The sequence below is a fragment of the Populus nigra genome, chromosome 10 (genome assembly GCF_951802175.1).
Source record: "Populus nigra chromosome 10, ddPopNigr1.1, whole genome shotgun sequence".
Taxonomy (NCBI): Eukaryota; Viridiplantae; Streptophyta; class Magnoliopsida; order Malpighiales; family Salicaceae; genus Populus; species Populus nigra.
Window position 1 is genome coordinate 15423290 of NC_084861.1, and position 22489 is coordinate 15445778.

The 22489-nt window shown below is 33.7% G+C and overlaps 1 protein-coding gene and 1 non-coding gene across 7 annotated transcripts; one reads left to right on the forward strand and one right to left on the reverse strand.

Annotated features, from left to right (window-relative positions):
• The first annotated feature begins 6805 nt into the window (after positions 1-6805).
• LOC133705399 (serine/threonine-protein kinase CTR1-like) lies at positions 6806-15251 on the forward strand. Of its 6 annotated transcripts, none has more exons than XM_062130577.1 (16): positions 6821-7359; positions 7609-7889; positions 7981-8128; positions 8338-8441; positions 9436-9644; positions 10214-10510; positions 10654-10694; positions 11361-11429; positions 11593-11693; positions 11781-11865; positions 12019-12117; positions 12579-12647; positions 13629-13760; positions 14117-14211; positions 14400-14524; positions 14882-15251. In XM_062130577.1, the coding sequence occupies exons 1-15, from the start codon at positions 7150-7152 to the stop codon at positions 14497-14499; spliced, it is 2040 nt and encodes a 679-aa protein (XP_061986561.1). In that variant the 5' UTR covers positions 6821-7149; the 3' UTR covers positions 14500-14524; positions 14882-15251. The 6 variants fall into 6 exon arrangements, 2 of the variants coding, with proteins under 2 accessions (XP_061986561.1, XP_061986560.1); XR_009844256.1 differs by having other exon boundaries at positions 6822-7359; positions 14400-14572; XR_009844255.1 differs by having other exon boundaries at positions 6823-7359; positions 14400-14585.
• A 3521-nt stretch (positions 15252-18772) lies between these two features.
• On the reverse strand, positions 18773-18846 carry TRNAR-UCG (transfer RNA arginine (anticodon UCG)). Its single transcript has one exon. It is a non-coding gene; the product is annotated as a tRNA-Arg (tRNA).
• Positions 18847-22489: the final 3643 nt, after the last annotated feature.

Here is a 22489-nt window from a genome sequence, read left to right on the forward strand (position 1 = left end):
GTTGCGGGATGTTCCATTTTTTACCCCATGGTTCAAAACGTTTTTAATAGTACCCCTGATTTTTAGATTTTTTAATGTTGTGAGACACTTTGAAGGTCTTTGATGATTTAGCTTCCGATGATCAATTAATTTAAAGAGGGTGTAACATTATAGCATTAGAAACACAAACGATAAATAAAAAAATTAGAATATGTCTCTGAGATGTGTTTTCAAAGATATAAATATATATAGCGTGAGTTGGCATGTTAAAGCATTTCGTGCGATAAATTTAAAATTTATTTATCCTGTGTTACATTTTTGTATTACATTACACTTATTGTGTTGCTATTGATAAAATTACTTGAATTAAAATCATTGTTAAATATATAAATATAAAATTAAACATTTTCTATAGTAAACTAAATAAATTACTTAATTAATAAATCCTTTATTTGAAAAACAAGTAAACATCATAGAAAAACATAATAACCAAATCATTATATGTTTTTAGTGAAAAAACTATTAAATAATTTACCTAAGATCCATACAAGCTGGAGTCTAACATGCTTGATGTTAGCTAATTTTAAGATATTAAAAGATACTAATTGTATAATTGAATATTAGTTTATTAATGAGTATAGAGTATAAATCATTTAAGCTAGACAATTTTAAAATATATTTAATATTATTTTTATCTTTTTAAATGAAGTAAGTAATATCCATGTAAAAAAAATTAGAATTCTTATACTTTTCAAATGGAAGCTAGTATACCTTTAAAATGTTTTTGATAAAAAAAATTCATTTTTCACTCTCAAAAGCTAACCAATTAACTTTTAAAATACTAATAAAAACACCATTTTAATGCTTTTTTTAAAGCAAATCAATAAAAGCTAAAAAAGGGGGCCAGACAAACTCTTTTAAGGTATGCGATTTAAGAATTATTTGCTACTCACAAAATACACGTCACAATCCAGCGTGTGAAAAAAAGTAGCATGAGTCTTTGATAAACATGTTGGGATGAGTGCTGCTTTGCTCCATAAACATGATGCAGCAGTCTAGATCTCGAAGAACCAAAGGATCCTCTGCGAGTCCTTGAAATGCTCAACAAAGTAAAAGAAGGAAGATGGATTCAAGCACACTTTGTTAACTTACGAGTGCATTATCCAGAAACCTGGGTTTATTGGGAATTTCGAGGGTATGAGGATGGAAATCGACAATGGTCTGCTCGATCGAAGGAGTGTACATTGGAGCTATGAAAAATCACAGAAGGAAAGGGAAGGTTCAAGAGCCTGTGTGATGTGTTTGAAAGAACGGAGTTTTATAATGGTGGGCCGTCTGTTTAATCTTACTATACAAGTACGAATATGTTGGTGGAACTTTGGTATTTCAAGCAAACTCGTAAAGCGTCTTTGGGAATGAAGTATAAAGAGATTGTTCCTAATGTTTATACATTTACAACTAGGATCAAGTCGTTTTGTAGGACAAAACGGCCTCGTGTTGCTTTAAGATTTATGATGAAGTGAGAAGACTTTATTGGAACTGGGCTTTTTTCGCAGATAATGATAGGATAAATGGTGAGTGTTATCTGTAAAATAATTTTATGAGAGCTTTTTCATTGAAATATAATATAAGAGAAGTAGATGGGGAGATAGTTGAAGGCCTCTTTAGTTTCCAGTTGTGTTTTTGAAAATTTTTAATTTTTTTTTAGCTTCAAATTTATTTGTTTCTTAACGTTAAAATAATGTTTTTTTATTTGCCGTGAACAAGACTGTATTTTGGCCACCGAGTCAGGCCATTGAAGAACATGGAGACATCTGGGGGACTGTCTGTTGTTTTGAGCACAAGGCCCGTGATAATACCATGGTTGAATAGGAAGACGACGACAATGACATTAGGAGGGAGATGTTATAGATGAGGTGGAGACTGGCTCTCCTTTTAGGGCAAACTTCTAGAACTGCAGCATGCACTAATTAATTATGTTAGATAGATTCCGCCGCCATCACTTATGTTTGACAGAGGTATTCTATTCTCCCCCAAGTCAACTGCGTATACGTGCATGTATCTTGAAAAATCGGGCTTTTGCATTGTTGACTGCATTCAGATTTGTTATAGCAGGTGTAAGAAAAAAGCAGACACTTTCGTTCCGTCAACCCCTCCACACTCGTAAGCAGGCAGGAGGTGGGCTTTTGCCATGCAGCAGACTTGACAATTGTAGCATTTGTGAAGTGCATGGATATTTTACTTGTAGAGGATATGTTACTTGGATTTATAGGAACCTGTATAACTCTGTGCACCAAGTCATTCGTGTGCTATGTTTTCCTGCTGGCATTATCGGGTTTCCCATTGTCTTGTGCTGGCAGCACAGAGAGATCTGGCCACAAGTATACTGTCAACTTCAGAAGTTCATTCCGCGTGGCGGGAGCGAAGGAATGTGGAGAAAATGCCACGAACTAGCTGATGCACTCTTGTACCTCAACTGTGATTACCAAATTATTGCTTGTTTCCCCTCTGTAAAGCTTTCCCTGAAGAACAGAAAATGATCAAATGGATTATGTGCTGATATAGACCTATCAAGTCCCCTGAAAAGCTTTTTCCATGTTAATTATACCATGTCAATTTAGCCTATTATTCACATTGGAATCTGTCCGCAAAAATCTGGTTATTGCTGTCAAAGTTAAAACAGAGTCCTTGATTAACCGGGCAGATAGCAGGTTTTACCATTTTTGCAACAAATATAATCAAGCTATCCTTCCGCAATTTGCTCATTTTGGAGGTGGAAAGAAAATTCCATCTCATTCTCTTGGAGTGGATGAGCTGCTGAACATCAGGAGATAATTTTACTTTCAAAGATGCCTGTAGCATATGAGGAAATAGTATGAGTGTAATGTGTTTTTTAAATTATTTATTGTATGAAATGCATTATATTGTTTTATTTGTTTTTTATATTACATAATGTGCTTTTAAAAAATATTTTAAAAAGTATCTCAAAAATAATCAATCTTAATTTTAAATACGCAGAAAACCTTCTAAATGAGTAAATATAGGGCTAAAATAAACAAGAAAGAGATAAAATAAGAAACATGAAGTTACAAATTTTATTTTATTTAAATAAAATCCAACAAAAATTTACTTAGGAGTGGTGATGATGAAAATCTAGGCGAGATCAAAAAAGCCCTATAGACTTGGACTCGTGTCTCAAATCTAATACTTTTATGGACTTGAATACATGTCACAAGTCTAATATTTGTTAGAAATTTTTTTAAGACCTCACACGAGTTTCTTTGTATTTTATATTGATGTAATACATATTATTTTAAATGAAATAAAACTTAAAATATCATAAAAATAAAATTACATTTCAGTCCCCCCACAAAAATGATATGATTCATGGAGCATAAATACACCATGAATCATTCAAGTCAAAAGTTTACAATCTCTTTATTATTAACATTTTTAGCATATATATTTTCAGAATTTATTTCTCTAAAATACCACTTTATTTTTTCTCTCTTCAAAGTTACTGATTTTATTAGCGAATAATCCCTCTGTCCATAAAAAACCTTTTTGCAAGTATTAATTACCACAGTTGTCTCAAATACCTGACTTACCAGATACCGCCTATCACTACAACAGTTACCAGTCCCTTAACTTATAAGACATCATTTATTACTAATTACAAACCTTTTAGGTTTTCTATATCAAGTTATTGAATATCTTAACTACAAAAAAAAATATCAAATTAATTAAATTAATATATCAACTAAGTATTCAACATATCAATCTTATTCTTAATCATCTAGAATTTTATTACTCGTCAACACAGGAAGGTTCTTGGTATTCAAAACAAACAACCTTTCCACCATCTCAACATCTAGTGGAGCTTCAACACAGTTAATTATATACCATGCCTTGACGGTGTTCCTTCTTTGGTTCATGCATCTTCAAGGTTCCATCAAGCTTGACGATGCCTTTGGCTGACTGGCTTCCAACAAGGGACTTCACAGCCTTGTCATCTACATCCCATGTTCGGCTCACGAACTCAGTAGAGAAGCCGGTGAAAATGCCATTGGAGCCTGTCAAAAAGAAGTCAGTAAATTCACCAGTCTTTAAGAAATGCTAGCTATTCTTGCTTTGGATTTCAAAAAATCTCATAAGTTTGAATTAATATTTGATTATTGTATTATGATAGAAGAGAGACAAATTAACAACAAGAATAAAGAAGATATATCTTATTGTACTCTTGAAATTATAATCATTCTTCATGTCTTTAATTATCTCTATAACAAAAAATATAATTGAAATTGAAAATATCTCATTCTTTTAAAAGCATTGATTGTGCACTTAATTAATTTTAGCTTTTAATATAACACGGGGATATCCAAGAAGTAAAATACCTGATGCGATCATGTACACTTGGAATTGACTAAATATATTGGAGAGAAAAAAGAATGGCAGGAGAGGCATGAAGCTGTAGTTGGATTGCTAGAAACACATGGTGTTAAAGCACAAAACCAAGGTTACGTTAGTGCATTTTTTATAATGTATCAAAATCCTTGTAAATAAGTTATTTAGTGGCTGAGACAATGGTTAATTAATGTATTTTAATATTTAGATTTTTTTCTTTTTAGATTAGGGAAATTCTAGACTTATGATAAAAGTTTGAGTGTGTACAAAAACAGTCCCAGTTAGAAAGATTTAAAAACTCTTCAGTGATAAAGTCAGTATATTTACAAGAAAAATAATAAATGTTTTGAAAAGATCTTGAACTCGGGGAATAAAGATATTTGTTTTAAAATTTTAAGTTAGTTAACACTCTGAAATCAATGAATTTATTTTAAGAGATAAAAGTTCTTAATCATTACCTTGACGAGTATTTATACTGGTCAAACTTGTTGTTTTCAGAGAAGAAAATGACCATAAAGCTCTAATATATGCTCTTGACGATATTAATAAAAATGAATATCTCTTATATTTCATTAATATAATATTAAATATGGTACGTTCATCAAAAGATCTTGCATACATCTATGAGCAGAGAAAAAACATTACATCAGTATGAATGAATATTTTACATGGAAAGACATGATGATTTGTTATGTCTTAAATACTTTTATTTTAATGGATAGTCTAGGATCAGATATATAATTTTAGAACCCAGCAATGGTTGAATCCAAATGTTTCAAATTTGATATGTTTGCCAGACTCATGTTGCTCTGGGTTTAGCTAATTGTCAAGTTTAAATGCTTTAGGCCTAATATTATCGCTAAACCTCTGTTATCTAGGGCTTGATTGGTTGTCAAGTCTAAGTTTTTTAAGTTTGATATGCTAGGTAGACTCTCGCTATCTTAAACTTGAATAATTGTTAAATTTAATTTTTATTTAGGATGTTGTGCTTGTCAGATCCTTCTATCTTGAATTTAATTAATTATCAATTTCAAGCTTTTTAGATTTTACATGCATAGAGCATTATATTTTTTAAAATGATTTTTGTTTATAGAAAGTCTCTGATAAAAAATAAAATGCTGACTCATGATTTTTCATGGTGGAGTATGTATAGTCTAGCGTTTCTTTTACTTTCAATGACTTCGCAAAGACCCCACACGATTCGAAAATCATGAAAGAATTTGCTAGAACAAGAAAAGGAAAGAAAAAGGGCAGTTTAACTATTTTTTTTTCTTCTTATCTTGACTGTTTTGCTGGTGTGGTGGCTGTTTTCCTCCTGTATATGCTTTGGAGTGCTTATTTGTTTATGAAGTCAGGATCAGTGAAGAATTATTCCCTGTAATGATATCATAGACAAGCACACCCTCTCTTAGGAAGGCATAAGATGGGTCATGTGGTCACTAGATTAACATCGTCCTTAATTTAGGATTTATAGTTTAAAATATTTTTTATTTAAAAATATATTAAGATGAATTATTTTTTTATTTTTTATAGTAATATATTAAAATTATCAAAAATTATATAAAAAAATTAAATAATTTTTTTCAAGTTAAAATCATTTTTGAAAAACATCTAAAAACAAAAATAAAAACTATATCAAACATCATTTTAAATTAGATATTTTAATTATCATTTAGTATTTTTAATGTTGTTCAGTCAAATTTAAATATATCAATCAAGTTATTAAAAACTTAACCGGGTCAACAATCAAGATATTTTTTAGTTTAATTAGAATTTAACTTGAATTTAATTTTAAATATTAAATTTTTAATTAAATTAGGTTGAATTTAATAACTACACGATAAATAAAAAGAAGAAGAAGATGGTTCTGATAATTTACCTCCTAATTTTTAATTTATATTCTTACAATTTTGATGGGCTTAACCTTCTTTTTTTATTCTCAATCAAACAACGACTTAGCTAACATCCATTCTTTGGGTTTGTTTGTCAGTGTGGTTGCGGTTGCTTTTCAAATAGCTTTTCGTGTTAAAATACATGCTAATGATTTTTTTTATTTTTCAAAAATTATTTTTGACATCAGCACATCAAAATGATTTGAAAACACTAAAAACATATTAATTTGAAGTTAATAAAAAAATAATTTTTTTTTAAATTTTATCAAAAATATTTTTGAAATGCAGAAACAAAAAGACTCTTTATCTTCATTATTCTCATTATTATTATTTTTAATCAAACAACTTAAATGATTGGCCATAAAAAGTGCTAAAAAAAGGTTTTGAATTAAAAAAATCCTCCTACTGTTAACATCAAAGAGTAAAAAATTAACTAAATATTCACGTCAAGAGGTCGAGATCCTTAACGGGCTACTGACCGGAAAACCTGCCTGTTACACACCCATTAATGCAACAAGGAACAGGAACCAATCAAATCACAGAAGAATTGAAAGAACAACAAACAACCAATCAGTGACACCCCTATCCCAATTTCACCCCCCACCCACCCGCACAAAATCATACCCCAGCCATCCACTGAACTTGGCAGAATCCCATAACATCCGAACTGGACCCCACCAAACGCCCACCACCGAACTAAGGAAAAGAAAGAAATTCCCTCTCCTCTCCTCTAGTGAATTCCATTCAGTTCCAAGCTAAACCAAAAATCCATGCCAGAAAATCATTTCCATTTCTAGCATCTGCAAAGTCTCTTCCATGCTCAAATACTCAGACTTCAAGTTCAAGTACAGTAATTGATAATCGAGGGTTTGGAATGGATAGTTGGTGTGGAGGAGAGGCAACAATTAAGAGCCGGGCTAAACAAACTGAAGAGAGTTATCAGTTACAGCTTGCTCTTGCTTTGAGGTTATCTTCACAGGCTGCTTCAGCTAATGATCCCTATTTCTTGGATTTCAGTTCTAGTGACAATACTAAAAGAGGACTTCCTCCTTATTCTCCCGAGTCTCTTTCTCATCGATTCTGGGTAATTTTTTTTTCATACTTTTCATTGCACGAGCATATCTCTCTGAAGTGGGCCCCATCACAAATTGAGATTTCTTTTGGGAGCTTGGAGAAAGATTTTGTTGACGTGATATCAAGAAAATTTTACTGCCTATGTTCTTAAATATTTTATGATTTTCTCCTTTGCTTTTTTTTTTTTTAAATTTTGTACCGCAAACGTGTTTTGAAGTTTGTGTGTGTGTGTGTGTGTTTTCGGTTATATTTGTATCAGGTGAATGGAAGTTTGTCATACTTTGATAGAATTCCAGATGGGTTTTATGTGATACATGGATTGGATCCTTATACATGGAGCATAAGTGCCGATAGTCGTGTCCCATCTTTTGAATCATTAAAGGCTGTTAATGATTTGTCAATAGGAGTGGTTTTGATTGATAGATTCAGGGATCCTGGTTTGAAGGAGGTACATAATAGAGTTATTGGTCTTTCGAGCAGCTTGAGTACAACTGAAGATGTGGTTAAACACCTTGCGATTGTTGTTTGTAATCTTATGGGGTGAGTTCTTGAGTTATGTTCAGTTTCGGGTGTTTTCAGTGAATTCTTGTATTAGGATTCTTGTGAACAAGGTTTTTCTTTATTGTCTCAGGGGTGTAGTCCTCAATGAAGATGATAATGCCTTTGCCGAATGCTGGAAGGAATGTACTGAAGTGATGAAAAGGCGCTTCCGTTCTGTTGTGCTTCCAATTGGAAGCTTATCCATTGGCCTTTGTGTTCATCGTGCATTGCTGTTTAAAGTAAATCTCACAACTTCGTTGTTTTTGTTCATTGCATTCTGCAGCATTTTAATGCTGCCCATGTTTGTATTAAATACATATTATTTGGATGTTGAATGGAAAAATGCAACATATTGATCATATATTTTTCCTTTAATTATTGGATGTATTTATGTCTTCCAAACTATAAATGTCTCTATTGACTTTTCTCGAATTATGATTTTTTTCAGGTATTAGCAGACTCGATTAACTTGCCTTGCAGAATTGTTAAAGGATGTAAATACTGCAGAAGAGATGTCGTTTCATCCTGTCTGGTACAAGTTGGTAATGACAGGTATGCAGTTTCAACCATATATTTATTTGAATTTCACTACATAGGGGGTTGGAACTGTGGAGCAATAGAGCTTTGAAATACGAGTAAATCAATATTTGGAGGTTGGTAAATATATTGATATCTTTAGTGGTGTGTAGTGCAAAGTGGTAAGTGAAGAATGGGAGAGGATGGGTGAATCTTGGATTGCTGTAAGATTCATCCGGGTTCTTACATTGGACCTGTTTGTGCTTGCAGTTGAACTTGAGCCATTTTTTTTTTCCTTTCCTTATAATCTTAATTTGTCCAAGTGAATTATTTCTTAATTGACCGTTGATATGTGCCTGGTAAAAATGAATGAATGAACCCCTTGCTCTGACAGAAACTTTTCTCTCAAAAGAAACTGGCAGGAAAAGCATGAGCATCCTGAAATTTTGACACGAGCACTGTCTACTTTAGCATCTCCCACATAATGTTGGCGGGGTGGATTGTTTTTCTTGGATATTTGAGGAAACATTATTAATATGGCTTGAACTGCAATGATTACACAAACAGCAAGCATTGTTTCTCCCTGATACTTGGCATAACCGGAGTCCACATTATACCTGCTATTGTTGACATGGTTAGAAAGGGTGCCATCTGCATAATCATAGGTGGCCATTCACCATTTAACTATACTTTTGCCTGCTATGGTTGTCTGAATGGTGGAATGGCTTTCTTTCAAGGGTGAAGTTCTCATTCCACCAGCATTCGATTCTTTTCCATTCTGTCCAAAAGTTAATCAAAGTTGCTTAAGTAATTGCTGCTGTTAGAGGATGTGAGAATAATTGATGGTTGCTTTTGTTTTTCAAGATCATTTCTTCGAAATTGCGAGTGTGCTTTTTGAAGGTTGAATGGCTGACCTATCTAGGGAATTACTGTATGAGTTTTTCTTTTATGGTAGGTCTATTGCTCTATAATTGTTGAAATGAAAGGTCCATGGAGTGGTTGATCTCTGAATTAATTTCGTAATCCTCAGGGAATACTTTGTTGATTTGCTTAGAAATCCAGGAGCCCTAAGCCAGCCTGATTCCTCGCTCAATTGTTCATCTTCAATCTTAGTTTCTTCTCCATTGTCTCATCCAAGGTTTAAATCTAACCAAACAACCGAGGACTTCAGGACATTGGCCAAACTCTACTTCCTTGACAGCCAGCCACTTAATCTTGTATTTGATAATTCTTCTTCAGGTGATTCCCTATCTACTTCATACATGCATCGCTATAATATTTTAGAATGCATGATTGATCACTTTGGCATTTATTTGTCATAATCAGTTGAGATGAGGAGAAACTTGTGCATTATTTAATATATTTGTTTATCCTATTCCTCAAACAACCCCTACACATTTTCATAATTGTTTGAGATGCAGAGTACGTTCTCTGTGACTTCAAATTGGAATTTCCAGTTATCTCGTAGTATCTACAGAACCATATTTATTATACGATACTCTGATCATTTGCTTTGAAGTAAATAACTAAAGAATAAGTTCATCTCTTATGATCAAACTTTATCGAACTGTAATAGTTTTTAAAAAAGATAAAGAATTTTTAACAAAAAAGAAAAGGCTAAAATATTCTGATTGTAATGCTCAATATGATTAGTTACAGCACATATGATGTGTCTGACAGTGACTCTGAGTCTGACCTGCCAAAGGAAATGCTAGAATGGCAAGTCATGCTTGTAAATGGTATTTAAAGACAATTGAGATTCAGTGAAGTAATCTATTATTGACACTTTCTAAACCTTGGATTTGCAGGCACTACTATTGATGAAGATGACAAATTTATTTCAAGGCTCGGTAAAGACAAGAAGAACCTTCTACCCACTTCAAGCAACAACCGTGACACTTCTCTGTCAAGTTCTGTCTTACCAGTTAGGCAAAAATATACAGATCCTGTCATCTCTAATCCCAAGCGTGTTGCTACAAATAATTTGTTGTTAATGGAATTAAACCAGTCAATACCAAGTAAATCAAACAATCAACTTCATCTTGAAGAGGAAGATTTGGATGTACCCTGGAGTGAACTTCTTTTGAAGAATAAAATTGGATCAGGTACTTTTTCATTTGAACTTTGGGAGGACTTCACTACTGCATGCTACGGTAGCTATTAGTATCCCCTTCATACGTCCAATGTATTTTAGTTTGTCAATTCAGTGAGATTTCATTCATGAAGGATACTGACAAATGCTTCTCAGGCTCTTTTGGAACTGTTTATCATGCTGACTGGCGTGGTTCGGTAAACATTTCTTTCTTTTATCTCATAATCTCTGGCATTTTGTTTTGCTTGTTTTGAATATGTATGTATAGTGGTTCTTATTTCACAGAATCTTTCATCTCTATGATTGCTGTTGTTGATGAGATACCAAGATTCTTTTTATATGTTATCTATAAGAAAACCCAGCAGCGAAATGGTGTTCTAATGTAGATTCTACTATAAAAGTTGGTGCCTTTCCAAAAATCCAATCTCCATTCTTGTCATTTTCTCTTCAGGATTTCTGGGAGGATATTGTTTGCAGGACTACCTTGTATCATGGTTGGTAGACCTATAACAGCAGTTAGGATATCTAGAGTAGCAATTTTTATGTATTCTTCAGAATGTGCAAAATAATCTTGTGTTGATTAGAAATCATTCTTGTGTCTAGAAGTTATCATTTGAGTGTGTCAATTCTTGTCTTAGTCCTGCAGTTCTTTCCGTGCCTTTTCTGAATTCTGCTTAAGCCTCTCTTTACGTTACCTCTCTTAGTGATATAGCTAGTAAATTTCAACAATGTATTCATATTGAATGTTTCTATCAGCTCTATGGGTTTTATTGCCATAATATAACGAATTCTTTGTTGAAGCTCCAAATATTTATTTTAGTGCTTTGCTCTTCATTAGCACTGACAATATCAAATATGATCAGGACGTTGCGGTCAAAATTCTTGAGGAGCAAGAATTTCATGCAGAGCGCTTTGAGGAATTTTTGAGTGAGGTACCTATATCATGCTTGCTAAAAGTAAACCTCACCAAAACACAGAAGGATCAAAGAATGGAAAAGAAAAGAAAATTTCAGCATCTATTTTTATAGAGCTAATAGTGACTCGAGTTTTTTGTGGTTTGAATTTTTACTCAATGACATTGATTTTGTTTGGCAGGTTGCTATCATGAAACGTTTGCGACATCCAAATATCGTTCTTTTTATGGGTGCTGTTACCCAGCCCCCAAACTTGTCCATAGTTATGGAGTATTTATCAAGGTATTAAGATTCTTTCTATGAATCAGTAGGTATTTTTTAGGAAATCAACTCTGTATTAATGTGAATAATTTTCTTTGGACACTGCAGAGGCAGCTTGCACAAACTTTTACATATGAATGATGCTGCATTGATACTGGATGAGAGGCGCCGCTTAAATATGGCATATGATGTGGTATGCTGTTTTCTTTTGGCTAATATTTCTGTTTCTAAGAAAAATAGATAATCAGCGGAACAATTGCTAGAAAAAAATTGGAACCTTAGCATCATCATCTAGAAGTGAATAAAAAATTTCCTGGATTTAGGGGTTGTTTATTTCTCTGTACAGGCTAAGGGAATGAACTATCTTCATCAGTTTAGACCTCCCATTGTTCATCGAGATTTGAAATCTCTAAATCTCTTGGTGGACAGTACATATACGGTAAAGGTTAGCATTCCTAAACTGTGATATGTGGATAAAGTTTTTCCTCTCTCCAATAATATGCTCAGAAACTTGCTGCTCTGCTCAAGAATTAAAACCTTTAATCTTAAACCCAAAAATAATGCGCCCCCCCCCCCTCCACGCTATTTGGCCCTAAATTAGTTGCAGTGGTTAAATCTCCCATTGACAAAGGCCCAAAGGACTGCAACAGCTAATCCATTGTTGATTCCTCCCCAAATTTTTAGCAGATGCTGAAGTTTCTAATTAGTTCTTAGAATAGAATTAAAATAGCTAAATGACCCAAGCAGCCTCTTCTACCCTTAAGAAATAATAAAGAGCAAGCTAATTTTATTACAACTAAAATGTGGACACTTCTCATGACCTTTTTTCAGTGGGAATGATCATTTACATGCTATGCTATGCATGAGGAGCCTAACATTGTTTCCACTTGGAAAATGTTTATCCAGATTTGTGATTTTGGTCTCTCACGATCAAAAGCAAAGACATATATTTCATCAACAAATGCTGCAGGGAGAGTAAGTGCTACTTTGGAATCATTAAGTTGTCACATGCACTTTCTTATTGTATGTTATATGAAGGAAGCGTGCACTGGTGGAGCCACAATGGGGATTAAGGCCTTAATTCTTTTTTTTAAAAATATTTTTTATTTAAAATTTTAATATAATAACTTAACAAGTTTAATTTTTTTTATTAATAACTAATTGATCCAAGCTTTTTTTTTTTGAATTATTGTTTCTGCCTCTCTTCCTTCTACAAAATTTCTCTTCAAGTCCAAAACTATTAATTAGTTAACTAAGTAACCTTTATGCTTTATGCTTTATGTTTTGGATGAGTTTCCTTCATTTTTTCTATTTATTCCATTGTCTAATTTTAGTTTTATTTCTTAATAATTAGTTATGTAAATTAATTTGTATGGATAATATTATATGCATATGAATATGAATTGAAATAAGTTTTAATGAATTAATATGTATTTTGTTATGAATTTCATATGAAAAATGATGGTGAACAACTTACTAGTGATTAAAAATGAAATACTGAACAACTCAAAAAATTAGTGACACAATAAAAATTTTTTAAAAATATATTAATATCTATATTTAACCCACTTGTATAAAACAACAAGTCAACACAGAATTGTTATCAATAATTTCATTGGTCCCTAAAAGATTTAGAAATAGATGAAAGAAAGTTTAATTATATATATTAAGAAAGAATATCTTTGATGAAATTAAGAATGAAGTTATTATAAAGCAGTTTCAAAATATGAAAATTCGACAAAAATAATTATAATGTAAGTTTTTTCATTTTAAAAATATTCTTAAATTAATTTTGCTTGACATGAGTTAGTACATGCATTTCAAATTGATTTCTCTATTATAACACATGTCTATATAATATATAATATCAAATATTTGTTAGCAATTTGCCCTCTCATTTAAAATTCTGGATTGGGTTACTAACCTAAATTTACAATTCTGGCTCCTCTTCTTTAGCCTGAGTGGATGGCCCCAGAAGTACTCCGTAATGAGCGATCAAATGAGAAATCAGATGTTTACAGCTTTGGTGTAATCTTGTGGGAACTTATGACACTGCAACAGCCCTGGAGAAACTTAAAACAAGCACAGGTAATTTGCTTTAGTATGCTTCATTTCACAATTTGCTTACAACCTCGTACACAGATGATACAATAGAATCGGTTTCTCTTAATCAAGTTATATTTGTGAACTTGAGAATGGATGTGAGACCTTCAAGGAAAATGCCTTGTTAAGAAATAAAGTCCCAGGGAAGGGTCAACTGGTGAAGGGTGTTGATTGTTCCTTATTATTTAAAGATATATGACTGGCTGCTGCCGGAGATGAAGTCTGTAACTAGAATTATTGTAGTCATCTGGAACTGGATACTAACATACACATGGTTCTGCATTATACAGAACCCAAATGCTATTATTTATGTTAAATGAGTGTCTTATATTTTGTTGTAGATCATTGAAGCTGTTGGTTTTATGGGCCAAAGGCTTGAGATTCCAAGCAGTGTAAATCCTTCAGTGGCTGCCTTGATTGATGTCTGCTTGGATAAGTAAGTGGATGGTCATAATTACATCAACTTCCAAAGAGTTTATGGACTAATTTTATCTCTCAACTGTGAAATTTGTTTATCTTCAAGAAACCCTACTCAGGACAAGGAACTAACTAATATACAACGCCTGCCTTTAATATCTCTCTCCCCTTTCCGTCATATTCTAACGGACTTTCCTTTCAATGCAGTGAGCCCTCTAAACGTCCCCCATTCTCCTATATCATGGAAACTTTACAGGAACTGATAAATAACTCTATCTCCCATCCAGTTGCCGCTCAAGTTCGATGACAAATCTATAGGAGGGGAACCCCGGGTAAAATCTTTATTCATAGCAATGTGCCATAGATCTGATGCTCATCTGGTGCGTATTTCAGGTGTGCCTGTCGTTTTATAATACTTAATGAATCAAATAAAATTTTCTTTAATATCTTTGTTGGAATATTTATAGCTTAGATGCATGGTGTTGTACTATTATCGTCAACCAGCGAACATCATAGATGATATTTTTCATTACCTCCTGTCCCATGCCCCGTAGTTCAAGGCATTACAATAAGAGATCAATTATTAGATTTCTGCAAGAATATAGATATACTATCAGATTTCGCATTCATTCAATCCCACATGATGTGCTTTTAATGTGTTATAAGTCATCTTATTCTGTTGGTGGCAGGAATCTTGCTGCACATAGTTTTTTCCTTTGCAGATAGAGGAATGATAAAGCTGCTTGCATGGATTTCATTCTTCTCATTGACATGATACTTTCTGGGCTTCCACAAGTTGTTGATTGTCCTTTCTGTATCGGCCATGATCTAACCCTTGTAGCTACAATTGTAAATACGCGGGAAGTTGTCAGGGTATCGATACCAAGCAACATTGGTGGAAATGCCACCATGTGTTAGGAACTTTTATCTGGGAAGAAGTTGAGGGCGGCTGGTTCATATTACTAGTTACACTGATGTGCCATCATTTGCTTAATTGCTTCACTCTGTTGGCCTCATATTATGATTGCAATTTTTCAGCGTGAGATTTTTTACTGCTCAGCTGTTTGGTTTGCGAGGTAGAGAGAGGCTTGCTATTTATCATCCCCTTGCATTTAATTTGGGAACCTTCTAATCATACATGTTAATTCTTCTGAGCAGGTTAAATCTTTAACAAGCACTAAAGCTGTAGAGCCCAAGAGCCTGGTAGAGTTTTCACTTTGGTACAAAATACAATCTAGTTCTTCCGCTTTAAGCACCGTCACAGTTTAGTCCTTTATAAAGTTCATTCAGTTCTATTTTTATTTTTCAGCTGCAACTAAGCATGATTTTGACATTGTAGTCGCTTTTGTAGTTGCAGTTTAGAAGTAAATTACTTTTAGTTATAGTTTTAAAAAAAATATTTGGTTAATCTTGTTGGAAGTTAAATTTTTACATGTAAAATAAATTAAAAGTATATGTTCATAAATAAAAATGAAATAAATTATTTTAGTTTTTATAAAATCAAAGTTTGAAATGATAAAGGAATACATGAAACTCAAAAAAACAAAAAATCCTTTCGGTTGCAGTGAATGCAAATACCCAGTTGAGTCCCTTGTCATTAGGCAAAGGTGTTCTTGTCGGTTTTGATCCCTCAACTTTGTTTGTATTCAAATTATTATTTTTTAAATGTAATTTGATTTTTCAAGTTCAAGTGTCCTCAATTTAGACTTCTGACTGTAGCACTTTATATAACATATGAAATTTTTTTTTTAATTTTGTTTTACACTTGTGTTTTTTTAACTTTCTATAAATTAAAAATTATTAGACACCAAATAATTCTAAAAATCATTTAGAAGTGAATACAAATCAAGCCTACCCCATCCCCACGTTTTCAATTCCCAAACCCTCCTCTTTCAAGCCGTGCTCTCTTCTCCACTCTTCTTCTTCAATTTTCTCTCTCTTTTATTCCGCAGGCAACCAAATAAATTGGCCTCCTTCTTTTCCTGCCTTGGTTATCATCATGAATGCGGAGTGAGAAAAGGACGTAGCAAGAAAATAAATTCAGCATACTTATTTTGGCAATCCTCTTAATTTGCTCCAATCTCTCATAAAATGAATTGTTTTAATTATATTAAAGAAAAATGCATCGATCCTGATTGCTCAAAGCTAATGGTAGTGTGGAGATAATAAATTTAAGCTATTTACGGGTAGAAAAAACTCCACTCTTGTTCATCCGTGTTATTATTTTGTCATGTCTTGAATTATGAACTCACACTGTGCCCATGCCCATTGATTTTGTGTGAATCTACCTTCTCCTTTTCATGTCAATAATATTTTTTTTTCATTTTGTTTTATTTAAGTTCTATTTAATTTACCTATCGTCTTATTGTTTATATATATCCATTAATTCTATAACAATCCAAGCAAAGTTCTTTCCTTAATATTTAGAACTTAAGTATGCACAAATTACAAAGAATGTCTCCATTTTACCACCAAACAATTTACACTTTCAGAAATATTCAACCGAAGACTTTTATTTATTCTAAGTATCTAATCAATACAACATTATTTCAAATAATATTTAACAGAGTCTGTTCAAATTGTAAGTCTTCTACTAACAACAACAAAAATAAACATTATTTTAAACAAGATTTAACATATCCATTATGTGATTTTAGTAAAAATGCTATTTGAGAAATCAAACTAATCTCAGGATAAAATTGATATAAAAGACAGCTTGAACGTAAAATTGATAACATCTTAATAGTTTGGGGGTATATTTGAAGAAACTGAACAAAACTCCTCCTCCTTCAACTCAGTTAATTAATAAAAAACAATCATCTGCTGATTTTTTGGTACCTTTTTTCTCTCTCTTTTAATTTTATTTTCTCTTCGCGTTTCTTATAATTTATGTTCGTGTTAAGAAATAACCATTAGAGGGTGGACCCGGGCAGAAGTTGCCGGAATTGAAAGAGCTGAAAAATAAGTTTGATCGTAGCACATCTGTTTTGCTGATTGATGCAAGTCTTTGGTTTTTGCTTATTAGATTTTCATGTATTTTTCAGCTCATCTCAAATGGTGAATTAAGTTCCCAAATCGAGTTGTATGGAGAAGCTTCTGAGTGTAGCCATGGAAGCCTGTACCCAACCTTTTGCTTCTATATGTTACAGCTGTTTGTTCACAAGTCTCGCCCTAACAATCCACGCTACATGATGCACTAGGATTATTCAATGTTCAAGCAGAAATTGCATATGAGCTTTTATTTTATGTGAATCCAGTCGTGTTTCAAATATATTTCCCTTGCTTCTTTTTGGTTGGATATAGAAATTGCCTGAGCCCAGGATTGTGCACGACTGTATATGCCGGAGGGAGAGAGCATCACCGATTAAACTTTTTTATTCACAATTTGACCATTACAATACAGAACCAACATTGCTTTTTCAGGAGACGACTTTCTCGACATTATAACCACAATTTTACCGCTCCTTGAGCCTTTCTTTTACTTGTTCAGCTTCTCTTTCCCATTCTTTTGCAGCTAATTATTGATAACGAACAGGAGGTTTTCATGAAGACACTAAGCTACTCTGCCCGAATTCGGCTCCAAAATTAACCAGCGGAAGCGGCCCATCAAGAGGAGAGTGCAGTACTGGAATGAGCTCATAATGTTTCCTTCTTCAAACTTTGCAACACGTGCCCGCTTCTGACCATCTAGGTGTTCTACACCCAGATTTCGGCAAGTAACCTACATGGACTCTGCGTTTCTATTCAATATCCATCAATTGAAATGTTACTTTAGCTTGCGAAAGGGAAGTTCAGCAATTGGAATTCGGAGTTTGGTAACTGTTTTTTTCCGAATTTTTGCAAACCTGAGCAGCACTCGGATCCCAGATGGGGGCTCAAAGAACCAACACTGCCACACAAGATTCAAGAAATTATTACATCTATCAAGAAAGTCTCCAAGAAGGAACAAAATACCTTTAAAGAAGAGTAACGAGGATGAAAATAAGGAGAGCAGCAATAAAAGAGTACTTAAGAGCAGCAACAAGAATGACTAAAGAGATAAAGAAAAGCTGCCAAAGAACTTGAACACTGGCCCATGTAAGCAAACCAGTCAATCCAATAGCCAAGATGTTATCAGGATTTGGGTTCAGTAATAAATCACCCCACTTGATATTGATTAAAGGGGGAGGTTGATCTTTATTCAAACCACCACCACCACCACCATTGTTATTGGAAGACTCATAATTCATTTCTTGTGCTGGTTCTTTGGGTTCTTGAGTTGGGTTGTTGCTGTTGGTTTGCGCAGAAAGAAGGAATCTCAGATGGGTTTTCTTGGAGATTTTGAGAGGAAAAGAAGGGAGGGGGAGGTTGGATGTGGAGAAGAGGGATTCTTGAAGATGATGGGATTTTAGGGTGTAAGAAAGAATTGAGCCCTATCATTTTGTCCATGGCATTTTAGCACGAAAGTTAGGAATTGGAAAACATAAATGGGCAAACTCCTAAGAACAGCATTTCCTTTCTTGATTTTTTAGTTAAAATGAGGACCTAAAAAAACAATCAAGTTACAACGAGGACCTAAATAAAAATAGATAATTTAAAAACGACCACAGTGGGAGTCGAACCCACGACCTTTTGATCCGAAGTCAAACGCGCTAATCCACTGCGCTATGCGGTCTTGTGCACAACAATGTGCAAGATCATATATATCTTGCCAAAGATATAGGTGCTAACGTGGAAGGTGTGGCATTTCATGTTAGCAATTCAGAATCTGTCAAGGATCTAACACTTATTGAAATACTTTCTACAAGAATTCGCATTGAAGCTTTATGATCGTACATCAGGGAACCAGAATATATGTGCTTCCAAAGGATAGGATCCAAATTTCTTGGTTTTGAAGTAATCGGGGCTTGAACGTAAATATTTGACTTGTCATGTTGAAGGGTTGTGTTTTTTTCTCCTTTGGATTGATACCAGATGAAGCTCTATGGGATTTTATAAAATAAAAATAAAAATAAAAACAAATGGTTTACCATCTAATGTGATGGTTTTTGTTTTTTTATTTAAAAAAAAAGCAGAATGTCATAGCTTGTCCTAAACCCCACTAGAGGCCTAGACTTTCTAGCTAGCGAGTGAAAATCCCTAGCCTTTCTCCACTAGTAGTATATATTGTCTTTTCCCTCTTGGCAATGTAGCCTCTCCCCATCCTGTAACTAATTCACCTCTCGCCCGTAGGGCATGGCTGACTAGGCTTGCTAGAGACTTATTGAGAGTACAGTCAGCTCTCGGCAATAGACAAGTGAAGTTTTTGACACCTTTCTGTTTCTCACTAACAAAAGCCATCTTTATGCCACGCTTGTGTAGTCTGCATGTAGGAATAATATTGTCCTAAAGTCCTTCCATCCAACAACACAACAACGTGGCCGAAACACCTTTCTGTTTCTCACTTGCAAAAGCGCTTCCGCTAGTGTGGTTTGCTTGTGGCAATAATGTCCAAAAGCCCTTCCTTCCTTCCATCAACAACCACAGTTAGAGGTATTATTATTTTCAGTTTGATTTAGTTTTTATGAAAAAAAATAATTAAATCAGTTTTTTTAAAAAAACTGAACTAGAAACGGTTCAAATCAATCGGTTTCAGTTCGGTTATTTTAGAATAAAAACCAGTTCGGCCCGGTTTTTTCACTTTCAGGCTTATAAAAACTGAAACCGAACCGAATCGGTGGATTTTTTTAACTTTTTAATCTATTTTTTTCACGAATCGGTATTTTTAATTATTTTCTTGATTTAATTAATTTTTTTATTTTTTTTCTCGTCCCGACCCACGGAACTGTGACCTTTTTCCTTTTCTTGTTACCGTTGCCTATGGGCCGTCCAATGCCATCAACGCGAAATGGGGAGCAAAAGGCAAAACAAGAGATTATCCAATGATGCCTTGCAAAAAGGATCCTCCCTTTTTCTCCGATCTCCTCTCTCGGAATCCATATTCTATCTCCATATCCCATCACCTCCCCCGCCCATTTCCAAACCAGGGCCCCACCACATTCTCAACCCCTCCGTACAACAGTTTGATATGATGGGCTTGTGATGTCCAGCTGTGAAATGATGGCCCTCGTTGCCCTTTTAGGCAAAGACAAACTCCTCTTTCCTTCGTATATAGTTGACAAGGTCTCCCTCATCACCAAATCCACCCCCTTACCAATAAATCCACTCACCATAATCATTTTCTTAACTTTAATCATTTGCTTTATTATAGCTTCCAGGTCATAAATGATTTTTGCCACATCAACTCTTATTATTTCAGTGCCTTTTAATTATAAACGGGTTGACTAATAGTGCCTCTAGCCCCCTCCTGCTGCGGTGTAAAAATACTTTTTTATTTCTTATTAAAATAATTTTTTATATATTTTTCTATTTTTTATTCCATCACATCAAAATCATAAGAAAAACCATTAAACAAATATTAATTTATTTTTTTTTTAAAAAAAAACCACACCAGTGTAACAAAAAATCATCTTCAAAAGCATTTTGAGAAATCTTTATGTGAGATGGCTTGTCATTCTCTTATTGGCCTCTAAAGTCTTTTGCATCATTAATACCGGCGTTCAAATGCTTTTTTCATAATTGATGTTTCAAAACCTCAAGTTAAAAACTTGAATTATTTTCTCACTGTAATATTATAGTCTTAATGATTAGATGAACACTTTAGTATCAGTATTCAATTTTTTGAATCGAGTTGACTGTTTCACAAGGAAACTGTATCAATTGTGTTGAGAAATCAGAGACATTTAAAGTTAAATTAACACCAATGGCTCTTTAACTGGTCTGTTTAAGGGATTAACCTTGGCAAATTTATTCTCCGATTTTGAATTAATTGAAATAATTGCGTTCCTCTAAAAGATCCACCCATATTGAAGATCTTTTCAATTAACATCTCTGGTTACCATATATATATATATATATATATAGAACCACCATGAGAATGACCTCATCGTTGTAGCATTTTTCATAAATGTATGTATGGCTTGGTTCAGTGCAACTTGACTGATTAAGCTAGCTGACCTGCAAATCTGTAGGCTCTTTTATGGATACTGCTTCCTCGCCTTTCCTTCCCTTTTTTTTTAATCTTTGAGAAAGAGAACAGAGAAAGCAGTGAAGGGAAGTCACTTCACTTCACTCCACTCATGCAAACATGAGGGAATGGATTGGGTCAGCAACGTCTGGGGTAAGTAATCAGGCCTGACAAGTGTGTCTCGGGAGGGGATTCAGATTCTTTCCTCTTCCATTCTTACGTGGGAAACATGGACTCTAGAAAAGATTCAGCAGGGACAGCTCACTTCTTGTTGACACATGAACAAGAAAAATAAGGTTTCAGTTTGGGGTGTGTGAGGCCACGGTTTTCCTACTTTTCTTTAATGCTTAATATATATTATTATTATTTCTTTCACAAACTTAATTTAGTACGTAGATTTCATAGCTTGTAAGACACTTGACAAACTTTGAATGCATGAAGCCAAAGCAAATTAAATGGATCAGATCATCAGATGTCTGCCCGCCAAAGCCTAAAGCAACTGTCCTTAACTAGCACTGCTACTGAGGTCATTAACAGTTTTATGAGAATTCAATTGAAGTACGAAGAAACCAGCTGACTTTTGGGTTAGATCTTGCTATAAAGAGTTAAAACGTGTAGTTTTAACCCCATCAGAACGAGAAATGAAACGCGGGAAAGTTTCTTTTTCTCTACTCGGCGGGCGGGCCGGCACCGATGGATACCTGAATATCAATCCTTTTTGTACTATTTTTTTAAATTAATTTTATAGGGTCTAAAAATTATATTTGTATCCATGAACCACAAAATAGAGTCTAAGAATTTAAACCCGTGTATAAACCGTAAAAGTGATTCATGAATAATATAAAAATCTATATATTATAATGAAAAATCAATTTAATTAATGCATGGCAAGGAGCAGGTGAAAGTATTGAATGTATTTGGATATGCTTTCATATTACACTGTTGTAACGTAACCTACTCTCTAAAGTATCAGTACCCCTCATTTATTAGAGAGAATCTATCGACATGTCTTTAGTAACTAGACTAGTAAGAGAGATTCCTGAGTTTATACCTAAATAAAGAAGAAGACATAAATAAATTCAACGATGTTCCCTCAACAATATCTTCTTAAGAATATTTTTAAGATTACCCTTTTCTTTTGTCTTGAAATTAATAAAATCCAGTCAACCTTTTTTTTCAAAAAAATAAATAAATCCTCTAACGTATAAGTGGTGGCAATTTCGTACCACCTATGTCCAGGAATATTGAATTA

Excerpts from the sequence above, each read along its gene's own strand:
- LOC133705399 (XM_062130577.1), top strand. The coding sequence starts at position 7,150 with ATGGATAGTTGGTGTGGAGGAGAGGCAACAATTAAGAGCCGGGCTAAA. Across the intron at positions 8,442-9,435 it reads GTACAAGTTGGTAATGACAG|GGAATACTTTGTTGATTTGC; the intron begins GTATGCAGTTTC and ends CGTAATCCTCAG. Across the intron at positions 14,212-14,399 it reads ATTGATGTCTGCTTGGATAA|TGAGCCCTCTAAACGTCCCC; the intron begins GTAAGTGGATGG and ends CTTTCAATGCAG.